The sequence below is a fragment of the Oppia nitens genome, unplaced genomic scaffold (assembly GCF_028296485.1).
Source record: "Oppia nitens isolate AA-2021 unplaced genomic scaffold, nextdenovo-longstitch-racon4-pilon3 scaffold9_pilon_pilon_pilon, whole genome shotgun sequence".
In the NCBI taxonomy this organism is placed as follows: Eukaryota; Metazoa; Arthropoda; class Arachnida; order Sarcoptiformes; family Oppiidae; genus Oppia; species Oppia nitens.
The window spans coordinates 2,832,137-2,847,360 of NW_026533253.1; the positions used below are offsets into that span (position 1 = coordinate 2,832,137).

The following is a 15,224-nucleotide window of genomic DNA, read 5'->3' on the forward strand; positions in this document are numbered from 1 at the left end:
TAATTGATGTTAATAGTCGATTAACGTCTCGCATCTGATAAACCAATGTTAGACGTTGTCCTCTCCAAGAAAGCTAATGGTCCCTGAAGTCCAGGTTGAGGTGGTTGTGGCATAAACTGTGGCATTTGTTGAGTCGGCATAGGTGATTGTCCACCTATTTGTTGCATTCCCTGTTGTGCTCCCATTTGTGTCATCATAGGTCCCATATTAGTAGGTTGACCAGTAGTCATCATACCTGTCTGTCCCTGCATAGGACCTGAAGGTATCATTTGAGGCGGTGTCATAGGACCTGCAGATGCAACTGTCATTTGTGGTCCCATTGATGGTCTCATCATTGTTGGCGGACCATTGATAGCTGAGATAGGACTCTGCACACTGTGTCTCAGTTGTGGATTCATCTGAGAATTTATTTGTGGATGAGGTGATGCCATTTGTAATGGTAATTGTTGTGGTGGTTGTGCAGCAACTGGTTGGCCAGTCAATGAAGTTGGTCTTTGTAAATGATGACTACCATCTCCATTAGCGACTGTCTCATTCATCAACTGTTGCCAGTACTGTAACTTATCGTAATATTTGGTCAAAACCTGATCCTTCCGTGCGATTTCATTCTTCAATTCCATTATGTCTTCGGCTAAAATTTGTTCCGGTTTTTGAACAGAAATTAATAGTCGTTTCTGAAGAAAGAAAGCCTCGATTTGTCGACCAATGTCTAGAAATCGTTGAATATTTTGATCGACACTTGTCTTGACCTCATCCGAGTCATGGATGTGAGTCGTCGATGGATTCGTCAATAATGATAGACAAGACTAATTGTGTGACCAATTGATAAATAATTATTAATTTATATCAAATAAAAATATATTATAAGTTAAATGAAAACAATATTACTTGAAATGAGTTTTCAAAGTCATCAATAAGTGAAGTACTATTAGTTGTCATCTTTTTATTAATTAATTAGTGTTTATATTGTATTGAAATTAATTTAATTTAACTATAATTACAATTTATTTGATTAATAATTTGCTAAATATTTGATAGTTATGTCAAATATATTATAACAATGTCTTCAATGTGTAATACATTGGATATTCAATGTATTTAAAGTCCCTATAGTTTGTCTCAATTGATGTTATGTTTAATAGTAATTCCTATATAACTACATAAGTCAGACAAATAGCGCCCCTAAGTATAGCCAAACATATAAGTAATACATAGAAAACTAATACATAACTGCATGACTAGCACTGGGAGGCGCTCTAAACAATTGTCTTTTAATTGACTTGTTTACCGCTCAGTTAGACAACTAGTTGACCTCAGGTCACACTGTCAACTGTATGTACAACTAATATATGTTACATTAATAATGATTAATATGTAAAAAGTCAACTAAACTGTATATCAATTAATAATATTTAGAGTTTATGTTTAATAGTTAACAACTTATACATAAATATACTGTTGGTTTGCATTACATATACACTCTGTTATAAATAACATGTCTATTGGCTAAACATAGTTTAGGGACCAATACATGAGTTAACTGTTGTTTTGCTTATGTATTGCATAAAGTTTTATATAAATTATAATTTAGTTTATTTAATACATGGAATTAATTGAATTAAATTAATTGTAATATCAATGATAGCATTACATTGATTGTTGGTTAGTCTTAATGAAAAAAATGTTATATTAGTTGATGTAATGTAAAAGTAATGGAAATTTCCAGACAATTCGTAAGCCATTGATATTAAACCCCTTGAAGTGTGAATAGACTGGTCTTAACAGTTGTTGTGAACAATGTTTGTCTTATAGTAGTGTTTGACTCAATCATTGAATGAATGTTTGAATTGAAAACAATTTTTTTAAACCAAAACTCTCTCTAAAAACTCATAATAACTGCAAAACATTTCCAACCATTTAGTTAAACAAATTATACCAACACTTAAATTAATTAAATTGTCAGCTCTTTTAATGACCAAATAGTGACCACGACTTACATTGACAAACATTTAGCATATGTTTAATAGTTAGACAACTGACAAAGTGATCCAAACAAAGACAAAAGAGATTGCGACCAAAGATTGATTTGTAACAAATGGCAAACAAAGAAGTTGTTATCAACGGATTTAACCATTTGGTGCCATCGCTGGCTAATGACTCGGATGACGACCACGAGTTTGATGTCGACAGTCCCGTCAATGGCCACAATGGTGTTACCAATGGTACGGCAATTGATGACCGAATCAAAAGACGAGCAAAGAGACCATCGACTAAACTTGTGATCAATACTACCGCTGCCGTCAATGGAGTTAATGGACTTCAGGTTCTCCCCAATGGAGAGTCAGGGGATAAGGTTTCACCAAAGATTAATGGAAACAGTTTCGGCAAGAAGTGGCTTAAAAATAGTCGCCGATCTCGAGGAAGGTTTGGCAGAGGACTTGCAAAGAAGGGTATGTTATTGTCATTGATTTTATTTGAACACATCTTTGACTATCTCTTTAATATTATTCACTATTTGTTTAAATAATTTCAAGTATTTATTTGAGTCATTGTTTAGCTCTTAATTCAATGATAAGTTGTGTTTGCTTTTGATTTTAAATTTATTATATGAAAATCAATCAATTATTAGATGACAATAAGTTAATTAGTAATATTAGTGACCATTGCTATAGTACAAGAATAATTGGTTGACAACTGATGACAATGTTTGTTATCAATTGAAAGTTTAAATGAAAAGTAATGACAATCTAATGTATCGATTTATGCCATTGTTTTAATGTTTAAAGTTTGAAATGCGATCACAATTAAGCACAATATGTGTGAATAACGGCTTAATGTGAATAAATAGAAAAAATAATATAAAAAAAGAAAAAAGTGTTATCGATATAATACTATCGAAATGTTGAGACAGCGCATAGATATTATAGTTATTGCTATAACACTGGTATGTTGTCTATCGATAGTCATTTAAATGGTAAGCTTTTCTCTCATAGCTTAAAGCTTTGCTTTTTTGCCACCGATTGCTATCCCTTCTTGTAGTCAGTTGGCAGTCAGTGATTGGCTGACGGCATCACTAGTAAGCCATTCCTGAGCACTGGTAGATCCGATACATACTTTGGCGCTCTAAGAGTCGCAAAAAAGATGAAATTGTTATCAACTATTGGTTGTATTTGTTTGAACACAAATGTTATGTTATATGTATTGTTTTACGTGACAAACCCTATGCTACTATATGTCCCACATTTGCCTCATATTATTAACTATTATTAATTAAATTTATGTTTATTTCTATATTTTTATTTATATAAAATTACTACAAAAATAAGCACTTTTTACAGCAATTGAGCGGAAGTTTATCAAGTTTTGTATATTATGGGCTCAGAAATTAAATGCTATGTTTATTATAGGCACTGTTATGTTATGTTAAGGTATATGTGTTTGTGTTTGCATTTTGTTGTTGGCCTTGAATCCAGTTGTAAATAACTATTGCTTTCTATTGGTGTTGTCAGCACTGGTGGTTAAGCTATAGAGGGAGTGTCTGTGATGGGGATCAGGGGTTCCAGTGCTTACCAAAACAAAGGTGACCTTCACATGAATTGACTTGTTTTTAGTTGAATTGATTCAATCGACTCAACCATTTAAAACCATACCATCTTTTAACTATATTACACTATACTGTAGTTGTATATTATAGACATCTAATATCGAGACCGACAAACAAAATATTTAACTATTATATAATATATAGTCATATAAGCTATAAATTAATTTTATTCATATTATTGCATAAACATTAGTGTTGAATACAAAATAGACTAAACTAGTGTTGTATTGTAAGGTATTATGTAATAATAATCAAGTAATTAACAAATCGTATAATATATTAGTATATCTATAAATTAAAAAAAATAAACACTAGAATTGTTAATTAAAAATAGATATCTATTTAGTATACAATGCATCACGTCATCTGTATTATAATTTGTATATAAATAATTAGTCATTTTTATTTTACAAATAATTTATTGTAAGAATATTAGGCTTAAAATAGTTTATAAACAATTGGTATAAACAAAATTTTAAAAAAATCATAGGACTTGAATAAACAACAAAAGTCATTGAATTTATTTTCATATGTTATGTTTTTATAATAAATGTTTTTTTTCTATTAATAACTATATCAATGATGTTATTTTGGAAAGTTTTCAAACATTTTTTCAGTAAAAACATTTTAAGCCATTAATTACTGTTTTAATTATTTTTTTTAATCGATGTGTAAGCTGTGATGAACAATGATATCCCATTCAATAATGTACTGTTAAATGAATTAATGTTATTATAATTTATGAGTTAATATATTTTATTATTAACTTAACATTAATTTTTAACTGTTTTTACTTTATTTAACAATATTAAAACTTAATTTTATTGATCACTACTTATAATTATTTGGTAAATGCTTTCAATGATAATATTTCTAACGAAACGCATGTTTTTATATATTGTCACAATTTATAAATAGTAGTCTAATATTTAGCCTCATTATTAATTTAAATTAGTTTATTAAATATTGTTAAAATTAAGCAAAAGTTGTTTTTAAATGACCGCTAAATTGATTCATTTTTTTGTGCATCGTTTGTTGAAAAACTAGTCTCAAAATTTTGTAACCGGTTTTCTTGATTTTTATTCAATAAGAAATAAGATATGTATTAAATGGGCTTATCTTGAGTTTAGGTGAAAACAAAGTTATTAAATAGGAATTCATTCATTAAGTGTTGTTTGTGTTGTTAGACTGTATAATATTTTATATATTATATTATTTTGATAATAAATTTATAGAGTACTGCAAAATAACAAACCTCTTGGCATATCATTTCTCAAACACATACACTTATATCTAAATTATATTTTTATATTAAGAATTTAAATCAATATTCAATTATAAGTTTTATTTGTTGTTTTGTTAAAGATTTGTAGATAAATCTAAACAATTATAATGTTATGTTGTATTGATAAATAAAGCATAAAGAATATATCTGCATTAAGTTTCATATTTTTTATTTAATATGTTATAAATTAAAACAAAAGTTATATATTCTTTTTATTTAAATATATGATATTTATGGTTAAAACAAATGTGTTTTTATAAATTATAAATATTGATATATTTTTCGATAATTGATTAAATTTGGCAAAACATCAATTGCTAACAAATAAATTAAATAACGAAATAAATAAACATTTAATATAGCTGTATTTTTAATAATTGTTTTATACTTATTGTATATTCACAACAAGATATGATAATAACTATAATGTATTTATACTTTATTTATTTAATATACTGATTAATATTTATAAAATAAGATTATTATTGTTTTGATATTAAAAATGGGATAATTGTTTTCAAAATACAAATAATGATAAAATGCCTAGGTTACAATTTGATAAATAATAATATGTAATTATATTAATAAGGAAATAGTTATTTAGATTTATTTTTTGATGTTTTAAAAAAAGATTTTAAGAAATAATTACTTTTATCTTATCATAGAAATATTAGTTAATGTATAGTATATTAAATGAATATTTATATTTTTTATAAACTGAATATTTATTTTTAAAAAAAATATTTTTTTGATGTATATAAAGTATATATAATATATATAGTCTCATATATGATGTACACTATTTTCTTTGAATACACAATATTTTAGTTTAAACATTGTATTCCAATGTCAATCAATAAATGGTATTTTTCCACACAATATATGTCTGCAATTGATTTTTAGTTATTACGTAATAGGATGGCTTGAAATAGCTTTAGTATAGTATATTTTATGTAAATTTGCATAAAATTATATAATTCTTTGTGTAATAGATAATAATTTTATATATAATGAAATTAAAAATCTAATTATTTTTTTGCTTTTTAATTTATTTAAATTTAATTATTTTAAAATGCAATAAATTATGCAATTCTCCTGTATATTAATTATTGTACGTTATTTCTGCTTTAAATTTGAAAAAATATTACTTAAATATTTGTTAATTTGTTATAAAATGTTTTATTGTTGATTAAATTATTTGTCACGCAAATATTGTCTTAACACAATTGAGAAATAAGTTTTTCAATAGCCATCTAATATTATTATTTTAATAATTTGACTATAATTTAAAATATATTAATGAATTATATTAATACAATATTTAACACAAACCATCCCTTATTTTGAATAGTCAAATGAGATTATTATAATAGTATAGTATTTATGATAATTACTATTATTGTTGGTTTTATAATATTTGAAATATTGCATAATGTCGATTTCTTTGTGAATAATTAAAACATTTAAACAATTGATTTTATAATCTAAATGTATTTGCATAAACAAAATAGTTTTAAACTATAATAAAAATATTTTTAGATATTCCTGGTAAAGATGTTATATATATTTTTTAAAATATTAGTTTTACAATTATCTAAAATAAATAGTCAATTCACGGAAAATTATTGAGTTTTTGAAAATTAGCATCAAATGAGTTAGCATAACATTTTGTAAAATAATAAATATTATATTATTTATGTAAATTGTAAATTCCTATATGAATTATTTATTTGTGTAAGTAATTTCATAATTTTCACTTTATTAATTGTAATTTTAATATTGTTTGTAATTATTTTGTAATTATAACAAATTTAGATAATATTTAGTAATAAATACTGAGAGGGCAACATTTTGTTTTGTTGATAATTTTTATTTAATTTCAATTAATCAAATATCTTTATAATGTTAGTAACATATGTTTTTAATTATTTTATCCACAAAAATATTTATAGTTTATTGTTGCATCAAAGTTGTTTATATTTCTAAAATTACATAATTTGTTTATTATGCTGTGAATGTAATTTTGTATTAGAAAAATAAATTATTTGTTTTTATTATATATTGATATTTATATAAGACTTTATTATAATAGACTATTATATCTATATAACCCTCGCCTTTAGGATCGATTCACTGACCAAAAGTGATAACCATTACTGGTTTTGATAATATATAATACACTCTGTAATATTGAATGATTTAATTATTCATTAAAATTTGGTAATATTTCTATTAATTTTACTTATAAAGTAATGTAAGATAACAAATATATCTTTTATTTAATTAAGTTTTGATAGAAAGTTAATTTCTATATTTAATTAAATAAAGCATTTATTATTTATTTATTTAACTTAATTGCAAACAATTCTTTTTCTAACAAATATCGATATTTTATTTATTGAAAAATATATTAAAAAATAACTTAGAAAAATATAATAAATATAAAATATGTTGTATTTAAAATTTGTTATAATAACTGTACAAATTGCATATCTTACTCTTTTTTAAAGTTTTGATTGCAATTTATTTTTAGCTAAGTTTTTATAGAAAATATGAGCAAATTAAATAAAAATATTACAAAAATCAAACGATAATTTTGTCATTTAAATTACAAAATTATCGTTTCATTTGTTTTGTAATATTATTTAATATTTTGTTTACAAAAATATTGAGTTAATATTATTGTAAAATAAATCAATAACTATAATTTAGTTGTTTTTAATATAACAATTAATTTATGGTTTATTATTTTTCATTGCAATTTTTAATTTGTTACATAATATGGTAAAGTTAAAGCATTGATAGGAAATTTCTTAATTTTGTTGTGAAAAATGTTAATATATAAAATATCTATTGCAAAGTGTACTATTTATTTTGTTTTGTTTATTGGTATATAATTTAAGTTATAGTATTTGTTAATAATTATGAAACAATAAAAAATTAAGTATAAATATGATCGGAAAATCATGAGTCAGACCTTAGTTGAAGTATTAATACTGAATATATTAATATTGTTTATTATATACAATATGTATATATTAATATGTATTATTGTATTATAGCATTTTATAAACGATAATTATAATGGCATTAATGTTGAAGTTGTGAATGGATTGATAAGGAAAAAGGTTGGGGTGAGTGAACCCACAATAGATTTAACGGGAAAAACGGTTATCTTGTAAATAGGTTTCTGGTTTATACTTAACACTAAAGTTATTTTTTTCAAAATTCAAAACAATTTAAGGACATATAATATGATACTTTCGTAACTTTCAATTTTAAAACAACAGTACATTGACTGCTATATTAATATATCAAATGATATATAATATAATTTATATGTATATTATATATTAAAATATATTAAATGACTTTCTCATTGACGATACAATGTTTGTATGTATACGTGACTGTAGTCCAATAACAAACCGTTCAATTGCTTAGATAGTTGTCAATCCTGTCGGCCCCCAGTCCTTGATCTGTTACCAAAAAAGTGGAGCAAATTATTATTGTGTTTTGTGTCGACTATATTGTTGTTTTCACTTTTAAAATTTTTTCATTATTGTATTTCTTTACATAAGTGATCAGTGATGCCCAGCATTACGACTATAGATATTCCTACTATAATCGCATCCCATTTCTCTACTCTGTTCTCTCATGCAAATCATAACATAATAAAAATAATATGAATTTGTGAATATTTTATTAGTTTTTCAAATAATAAATTTCAACTTTTTAAAAAACTGTTTACTTTTTAACTTCGATGAGAACTCTAAGAGGTTTAAATATATGTTAATTATACCATATTTTTATTTATTAAAAATGTTTAGGTGGTGCCGGTGGTAAAGGAACGTGGGGTCGACCGGGAAGTGAATTAGTTGGAGTCGAGGAGGGTTTGGAGGACCCACACGATCCTAACTATGACTCGGAAAGTGAGGTATGAATTTAATTTTAATTTTTTTTTACAAATTTACGACAAATAACAAAATAATTGTAGATTTGTTTTGTATTAGTTGAATGTTTCAATAAAATAGATTATTTTAAAGAATTTAAAGTTTAGTAGTAAAGAAATTTTAGATTTAATACATTAATATTATGATTTTATACACTGAAGAACAGTCATTATTTTATGTAATATATGTTAAATAATATTATTTGTAATCACTTTATATATATATATATATTTATTATATCATTAAATATTGATATTTATATACTATTGTGTGTCATCCATATAATCTGATGGATAATATTTTATTTAACATATCTATAGGATGTCTGCAAATTTGAAGCCATTACTCCTCCACTCGAAGAGAACGAAATTGAGACGACTTTGACTCCAATACTAAATGAATACTTTGAAAATGGAGACACAGAAGAAGTGGGTCTTTCATTGGAAGAGATTAATTTGGGCGACAATTTGCATCAAATTCTTGTGATAGCCGTTACACTGGCGATGGAACGCAAAGCTTCTAATCGCGAAATGACTTCAGTCCTCATTTCTGATCTTTACGGACGTGTTCTTCACGAGGAGAATATCGAACGTGGCTTTGATATATTGATTAGTAGTCTTCCTGATTTGGTTTTGGACACACCTAATGCAGCCATTGTTTTGGGTAATTTCATCGCACGTGCGGTTGCAGACGATTGCATTCCTCCAAAGTTTGTTCAGCGATACAAAGGTGTTGGCGACTGCACACAGGCACGTATGGCCATTGAACACGCAGATGTTCTTCTTAGTATGAAACATGGTTTGGTCAGATTGGACAACGTATGGGGTGTTAGTGGTGGTATGAGGCCAGTCAAGTATCTCATCAAACAAATTCAATCGCTTCTTAAGGAATATCTATCATCCGGAGACATTGAAGAGGCCACTCGTTGTCTCCAAGAACTTGAAGTTCCACACTTTTATCACGAGTTTGTCTACGAAGCAATCGTTTTGACCATTGAAGATATGGGAGAGCGAACTATGGATCTCATTTGTGAACTTCTTAAGTCTCTTTGTTCTTCTGTTATCATCACTTTGGATCAGCTTAGAAATGTTTGTATTACACAACTAATCAGCTTATAAATATCAATCCATTAATTGTATGTTTTGCAGGGCTTTTATCGGGTCTATCAGGAAATGTCTGAAATATGCATCGATGTTCCGCACGCCTACAATATTCTTGAGAAGTTTGCAATCAAGTGTCAAAAGTGCGACTTTCTTCCCAGCGATGTCGTCAAGAACTTACCGTCGAGGTATAGAATGTTTGTTAATATTTGTCAAATTTCTATAGTCTTTATTTTGATGACAATTTTAGGGGACGAAAACGTTTTGTCTCAGAGGGCGACGGCGGTCGGGTTAAAGAAGAGTTGTACTAAAAAGCGACAAAACAATTGAGAACACAATACTATACATAATTGTAATCTTCAATGAATCGCATAAATCGTCTCTTATTATTATTAATCGTTTTTTTTGCAAATTCCTTAAATGTAATTAAATGTAATATTCAAACATCACTTCTGGGAATATATAACTTATATATTATTATTTCGGTTTTGTTTTCAAACTTTCTTAGATTTTTACTTTTTTGTGAATTTATTACTATTGTATTATTAATATGAAAAGAATTTTTTTAAACAAAAAAAATCAATACAATTATATGTTATAATAATCTTAATATAAAAGCTTAAATGAATGCCTAAAAAAAGAGATGAGAGATTTTTTTGATAATAAATTGAGTGCTCAATAAGTTTGTATAAAACCTGTCGATAGAGATAACTATAGTTATGAGAACAGAGTTACACAATAATAACAAATGACTTGTGATTTCCAATTGAAAATTCAGTATAAATTTGTAATCTTATATAACATGAATACATACATACAATATATTATAATTATTATGTGAGATGTTTTAAATTCTAGAAATTTGATTTAAAAATTGTATAAAATTAAGATATATATAATTATTAATAAATTGCATTGTCTTATTAAGATAATGTTATTTGGAAAACAAATCAATAAAATATGTTGAAATAAAATTCAATTATTGATTTTTTTAATTACGACAATTTAATAATACAATTACAGTATAATAAAATTAAATTTATTATTAAATGATTAGATAAATGAAACTATCATAATAAAAGTTACACTAAAGCATTATATAATATAAATCAAATGCAATTACCAACAAATTATTCAACAAAATCTATCAAATAGTGAACTTTAAGTCAATAACGAGTTTTTTTTTGTTAAATCCAATTGCATTTAAAATAAATATTTATATATATATTATAATTACATATATAATTTGATTGGTATAATTATTTCAAAATTTGATAAAATTTTAAAAATCTAAATCAAATGACGCCATTAGGCGAGACCTCTCTTTTTCATCTCTTGAAGCAGAGTTGAACCCATTTGAGCGGGTGATTTGGTAACCGACACATCGGCGCTCTCTAACGCATCAATCTTTGCCTGTGCGCCACCTTTTCCGCCGGCAATTATAGCGCCCGCGTGACCCATACGACGACCCGGTGGTGCTGTTAAACCAGCAATGAATGAGACGACAGGTTTAGAGTTGGAACCGGTATTGTTTTCTTTGAGAAAGTCAGCGGCCAATTCTTCAGCGTTACCACCAATTTCTCCAATCAATATAATTCCTTAATATTATATTAAATTACATCAAAACAGTTAATTTGTAACAAATGTTTCATTTAAATCATTGACTAACCTTTGGTTTCGGGATCATTCAAAAAGATGTCGAGACAATCAATAAAGTTGGTTCCATTGAATGGATCGCCACCAATACCTACACATAATGATTGTCCTAAACCTACTTGTGTAGTCTGATGCACGGCCTCATAGGTCAAAGTACCCGAACGGGAAACGATACCAATTTTACCCTTTGCGTGAATATGTCCCGGCATTATACCAATTTTGCATTCACCGGGTTTTATAATTCCCGGACAATTGGGACCAATTAGTCTTGATTTACTTTGTTTAAGCAACCGATTTTTTACTTTAACCATGTCTAGTTGAGGTATTCCCTCTGTTATACACACTATTAGAGGTATTTCTGCATCCATGGCCTCATTAATAGCCTTTGCGGCTCCGGCTGGCGGTACATAAATCACAGTAGCATCGGCTCCGGTCTTTTCAACGGCCTGTTAGCATAACATTTCAATTATATTAATAATTTTATGAATACTATATATTTAAATAAATTTCAAAATTTAAAGATTAATTATACAGTATTATCATTAAATAGCAGTTAATAAAACATTTTAATATTTATATCAGTTAAACTTTAAACCGAAAAAATATTATCTTAAAGTTTAACTAATCGGTCAATTCAAAAGATAAGAGATATTAAATAATAATTTCAACTATTATTAAATTACGGTAATTATAGTAATAATTATAAAAATATCAATTTTTAACTCTAAATATTTAATATATCGAATTCATTTAAAATCATTGCAATACTAGTAATTTAATTTACAGTATATTAATAGGTAAGCAATAGATCTATGTCTGACATCATATTAAACATATATAAAAATTATCAATAATTGGTTACAATATTCAAATATTTTAGCACTAAAACAGTGAAACAATATTTAATTATATAATATATACTAATTTATAATAAACAAAACAAAACATAAAGAAAACTATTAGAAAATATGTAAAATAAATCATTACTTAAAATGATTGTTAAACAAAAATTATGAAAACCATTAGTGAATATCAAGCTCTACCTCTTGGACTGTATTAAAGACGGGGAGATTGAGATGTGTTTGTCCTCCTTTGCCGGGCGACACTCCGGCCACCATTCGGGTGCCGTATTCAATGGCCTGTCGTGAGTGAAAGGTTCCCTGTTTGCCGGTCAATCCCTGACAAATCACTTTTGTCTCTTTATTGATCTTCAGTGCACTTCTTGAAGCCGTATAATTGTGTCGAACGGACGTCAGATTTAACACTAGAGTATCGATAATGAAGAAGACATCGATTTTTAAAAGAAATAGTAAACAAAATAATTGATAACCGAAATCAAAGGTCAAAGTCTCACACGTCGTGTATGTTGTCTATACTTAAGAAACCTCTTAACAGATCATTACTATCAATACACTTACCATTCAATTGGTGTCGAAAAAGCCTCAAATGAACCGACATTTTTGGTGATTAATTAGCGCTTAAATTAATGGCAAATCAGATCCGACAACAAATCAATTGTCATTTAAATACTTTGCACTAATATTACCTCCAATTCAAGGGTATAATCACTTGTGTTGTCGTTATATACTGTATATTGAAATGAAGTGATAATTGGTGTCTATGTTTGTCACACAAAACAGATGGCATTCACTGTATGTATGAATTGTATAAATAAAACAGCGCTTAAAGATCTGCAACCAGAGTGACCAACTTATTTCATAACATCACTTTATTTTTTATACTTATAAATAAAGTTTATTTTTAATATAATAGTATAACTTTAATATAATATAAATATTGTTTATATATTTGATAACTATTTAAATTAAAATTCAATTAAAGTATATAATATTTCTAACGCAAAAGTAGCAAATTTTACCTAAATTTTGTTACTAAATTTAATGCATAAATATTCTAATAATTTTTTAAAAAACAATTATACATATTGTAGATTTACATTATGGCTATGAATTTAGTGATGAAATTTAAGTAAAAATTTTTATTCTAACGTTAGAAAGATTTTATTACAATAATTGACAGCTTTAAATAAAAAATGGTTTATAAATTGATGACTCTTATCAAAAATAGTACTAACCCTTAAACATTCAAAACTTTCTTAATCTCTTAATTATTTACACAATATTAAGTACCGTAAATTTAGGACTATTATAAATGAGTCTAAATATCTATAGACTATAAGCCTTTGTTGAGTTAAATTGTCAATTATATACAGTATTTCTGAAATATGATTTGATGTGATGTTAATACAGATGTATCTGTATATGTGGTAACTCTGGTTGTTGTGCTTAACGTATAGTGTTTTCAAAAGTGATGGTCACGWGGTTTGACTGAAGCTTACGGTTTGCCAGAAGAGAGGGCTTTCAGTTTGAATGCATTAAGAGGTTAGAGAGCGAGGGATTCACACAATAGATACACAAAGAAATGGATCCAATGGACAAAAGTGTGACACCAATGACCAACCATTTGCCCGTAAAGAGACGGAAGCTATCAAACAAACTGTCTCAACACAAGCGGACACCACTTTTCCGTTATTACTCGGCCAATGACGCCGTCCAGTCGGCCGCAGTCATGACCGCTGTCCAAAAGTCTTGCTCCGATCCATCACTAATCGGCGACTTCAGCAAATCTTATGCATTACCATTAGTTCGCGGCAAACATCAGGATTTGAAGTCGATATCGGCTGCAGTTTTGGCACAACTTCTTGAAGACAATTATAGCGACGCCATAGCTGAGTATACGGTCATTGACTGCCGGTATCCCTATGAATATAATGGCGGACACATTCGTGGCGCCAAAAATGTTTTCACAAAAGAAGCCATTCTTGAAGATTACATCAACAATAAGACACAGAAGCCGTCGGAACCTCAAGAAAAGGAAAACACAAGAGACGATAATAAGCGCCAAATTCTTATCTTTCACTGCGAGTTCTCCTCAGAACGCGGACCCACTTTGTATGACATTTCTTGTCTATCGATTCATTCAAACAACTCTTTCTAAGAGTTATTCTTACTTTTGATTGTCTGTAGATCTCGTTTCTTGCGTAATAACGATCGTTGGGTTAACAAAGATGTCTATCCACGACTACATCATCCGGAGGTTTATTTACTCGAAGGCGGATACAAAGCCTTCTTCGAGATGTATCCGGTAATTATCAATATATATATATAATTGTGTTTATAATCATTAATCACATTATTTATTTAATGATCAGAACTTGTGTGAGCCCTCGTCATACCTACCGATGCACTCAAAAGATCACGAAAACGAGTTAAAACATTTCAGACAATCGATGAAGAGTCTGACCAGCGATGGCAAGAATAATGATAATAACAATAATAGTGTTAGTAATGGATTTGGATCAGTACTGAAATCCATTAATTTTAATAAAAGTTTTGAAGTTTAGGACAATTATTAAGTTATCTTTTAGTATAATTGCAATTATTTTAAATACTTATTTTTAGCGAATATTTTTTTGAGCATTAATTTATTAACTCATTTTTAATGTCATTTTTTTGTTAAATTTTATTTAGATTATCATTGAAAATGATAATTATAAGTTATATTGTTTACATCTCGTATAAGTTTTCAATTTGTATAATTGACAT

The 15,224-nt window shown here is 27.3% G+C and overlaps 4 protein-coding genes across 4 annotated transcripts; 2 read left to right on the forward strand and 2 right to left on the reverse strand.

The window, feature by feature from the left end:
- Positions 1–20: 20 nt before the first annotated feature.
- On the reverse strand, positions 21–1,097 carry LOC128964632 (mediator of RNA polymerase II transcription subunit 28-like). The gene is made up of 2 exons (XM_054311263.1): positions 889–1,097; positions 21–806 (listed from the first exon to the last, which is right to left on the reverse strand). Exons 1-2 carry the CDS (start codon positions 937–939, stop codon positions 21–23), a joined length of 837 nt encoding a protein of 278 aa, XP_054167238.1. The 5' UTR covers positions 940–1,097.
- A 679-nt stretch (positions 1,098–1,776) lies between these two features.
- On the forward strand, positions 1,777–10,793 carry LOC128964629 (programmed cell death protein 4-like). The gene is made up of 5 exons (XM_054311260.1): positions 1,777–2,450; positions 8,720–8,826; positions 9,163–9,930; positions 9,991–10,130; positions 10,193–10,793. The coding sequence occupies exons 1-5, from the start codon at positions 2,096–2,098 to the stop codon at positions 10,251–10,253; spliced, it is 1,431 nt and encodes a 476-aa protein (XP_054167235.1). The 5' UTR covers positions 1,777–2,095; the 3' UTR covers positions 10,254–10,793.
- Positions 10,794–11,131: 338 nt separating this feature from the next.
- LOC128964630 (succinate--CoA ligase [ADP/GDP-forming] subunit alpha, mitochondrial-like) lies at positions 11,132–13,250 on the reverse strand. The gene is made up of 4 exons (XM_054311261.1): positions 13,017–13,250; positions 12,642–12,862; positions 11,612–12,044; positions 11,132–11,540 (listed from the first exon to the last, which is right to left on the reverse strand). The coding sequence occupies exons 1-4, from the start codon at positions 13,054–13,056 to the stop codon at positions 11,251–11,253; spliced, it is 984 nt and encodes a 327-aa protein (XP_054167236.1). The 5' UTR covers positions 13,057–13,250; the 3' UTR covers positions 11,132–11,250.
- Positions 13,251–13,867: 617 nt separating this feature from the next.
- Positions 13,868–15,079, forward strand: LOC128964631 (M-phase inducer phosphatase-like). Its single transcript, XM_054311262.1, has 3 exons — positions 13,868–14,570; positions 14,646–14,763; positions 14,831–15,079. Exons 1-3 carry the CDS (start codon positions 14,041–14,043, stop codon positions 15,020–15,022), a joined length of 840 nt encoding a protein of 279 aa, XP_054167237.1. The 5' UTR covers positions 13,868–14,040; the 3' UTR covers positions 15,023–15,079.
- The last annotated feature ends 145 nt before the right edge of the window (positions 15,080–15,224 follow it).

Bases quoted from the DNA above. Each gene is read 5' to 3' on its own strand.
- LOC128964630 (XM_054311261.1), bottom strand. From the start codon at position 13,056: ATGTCGGTTCATTTGAGGCTTTTTCGACACCAATTGAATG. The intron at 12,045-12,641 runs GTAGAGCTTGAT...TTATGCTAACAG, and splicing joins TCTTTAATACAGTCCAAGAG to GCCGTTGAAAAGACCGGAGC. The intron at 11,541-11,611 runs GTTAGTCAATGA...TATAATATTAAG, and splicing joins GAATGATCCCGAAACCAAAG to GAATTATATTGATTGGAGAA.
- LOC128964632 (XM_054311263.1), bottom strand. From the start codon at position 939: ATGACAACTAATAGTACTTCACTTATTGATGACTTTGAAAACTCATTT. The intron at 807-888 runs GTAATATTGTTT...TCACACAATTAG, and splicing joins ACTTTGAAAACTCATTTCAA to TCTTGTCTATCATTATTGAC.
- LOC128964629 (XM_054311260.1), top strand. From the start codon at position 2,096: ATGGCAAACAAAGAAGTTGTTATCAACGGATTTAACCATTTGGTGCCA. The intron at 2,451-8,719 runs GTATGTTATTGT...AAAAATGTTTAG, and splicing joins CAGAGGACTTGCAAAGAAGG to GTGGTGCCGGTGGTAAAGGA. The intron at 10,131-10,192 runs GTATAGAATGTT...TGACAATTTTAG, and splicing joins GTCAAGAACTTACCGTCGAG to GGGACGAAAACGTTTTGTCT.
- LOC128964631 (XM_054311262.1), top strand. From the start codon at position 14,041: ATGGATCCAATGGACAAAAGTGTGACACCAATGACCAACCATTTGCCC. The intron at 14,571-14,645 runs GTATGACATTTC...GATTGTCTGTAG, and splicing joins TCAGAACGCGGACCCACTTT to ATCTCGTTTCTTGCGTAATA. The intron at 14,764-14,830 runs GTAATTATCAAT...TTTAATGATCAG, and splicing joins CCTTCTTCGAGATGTATCCG to AACTTGTGTGAGCCCTCGTC.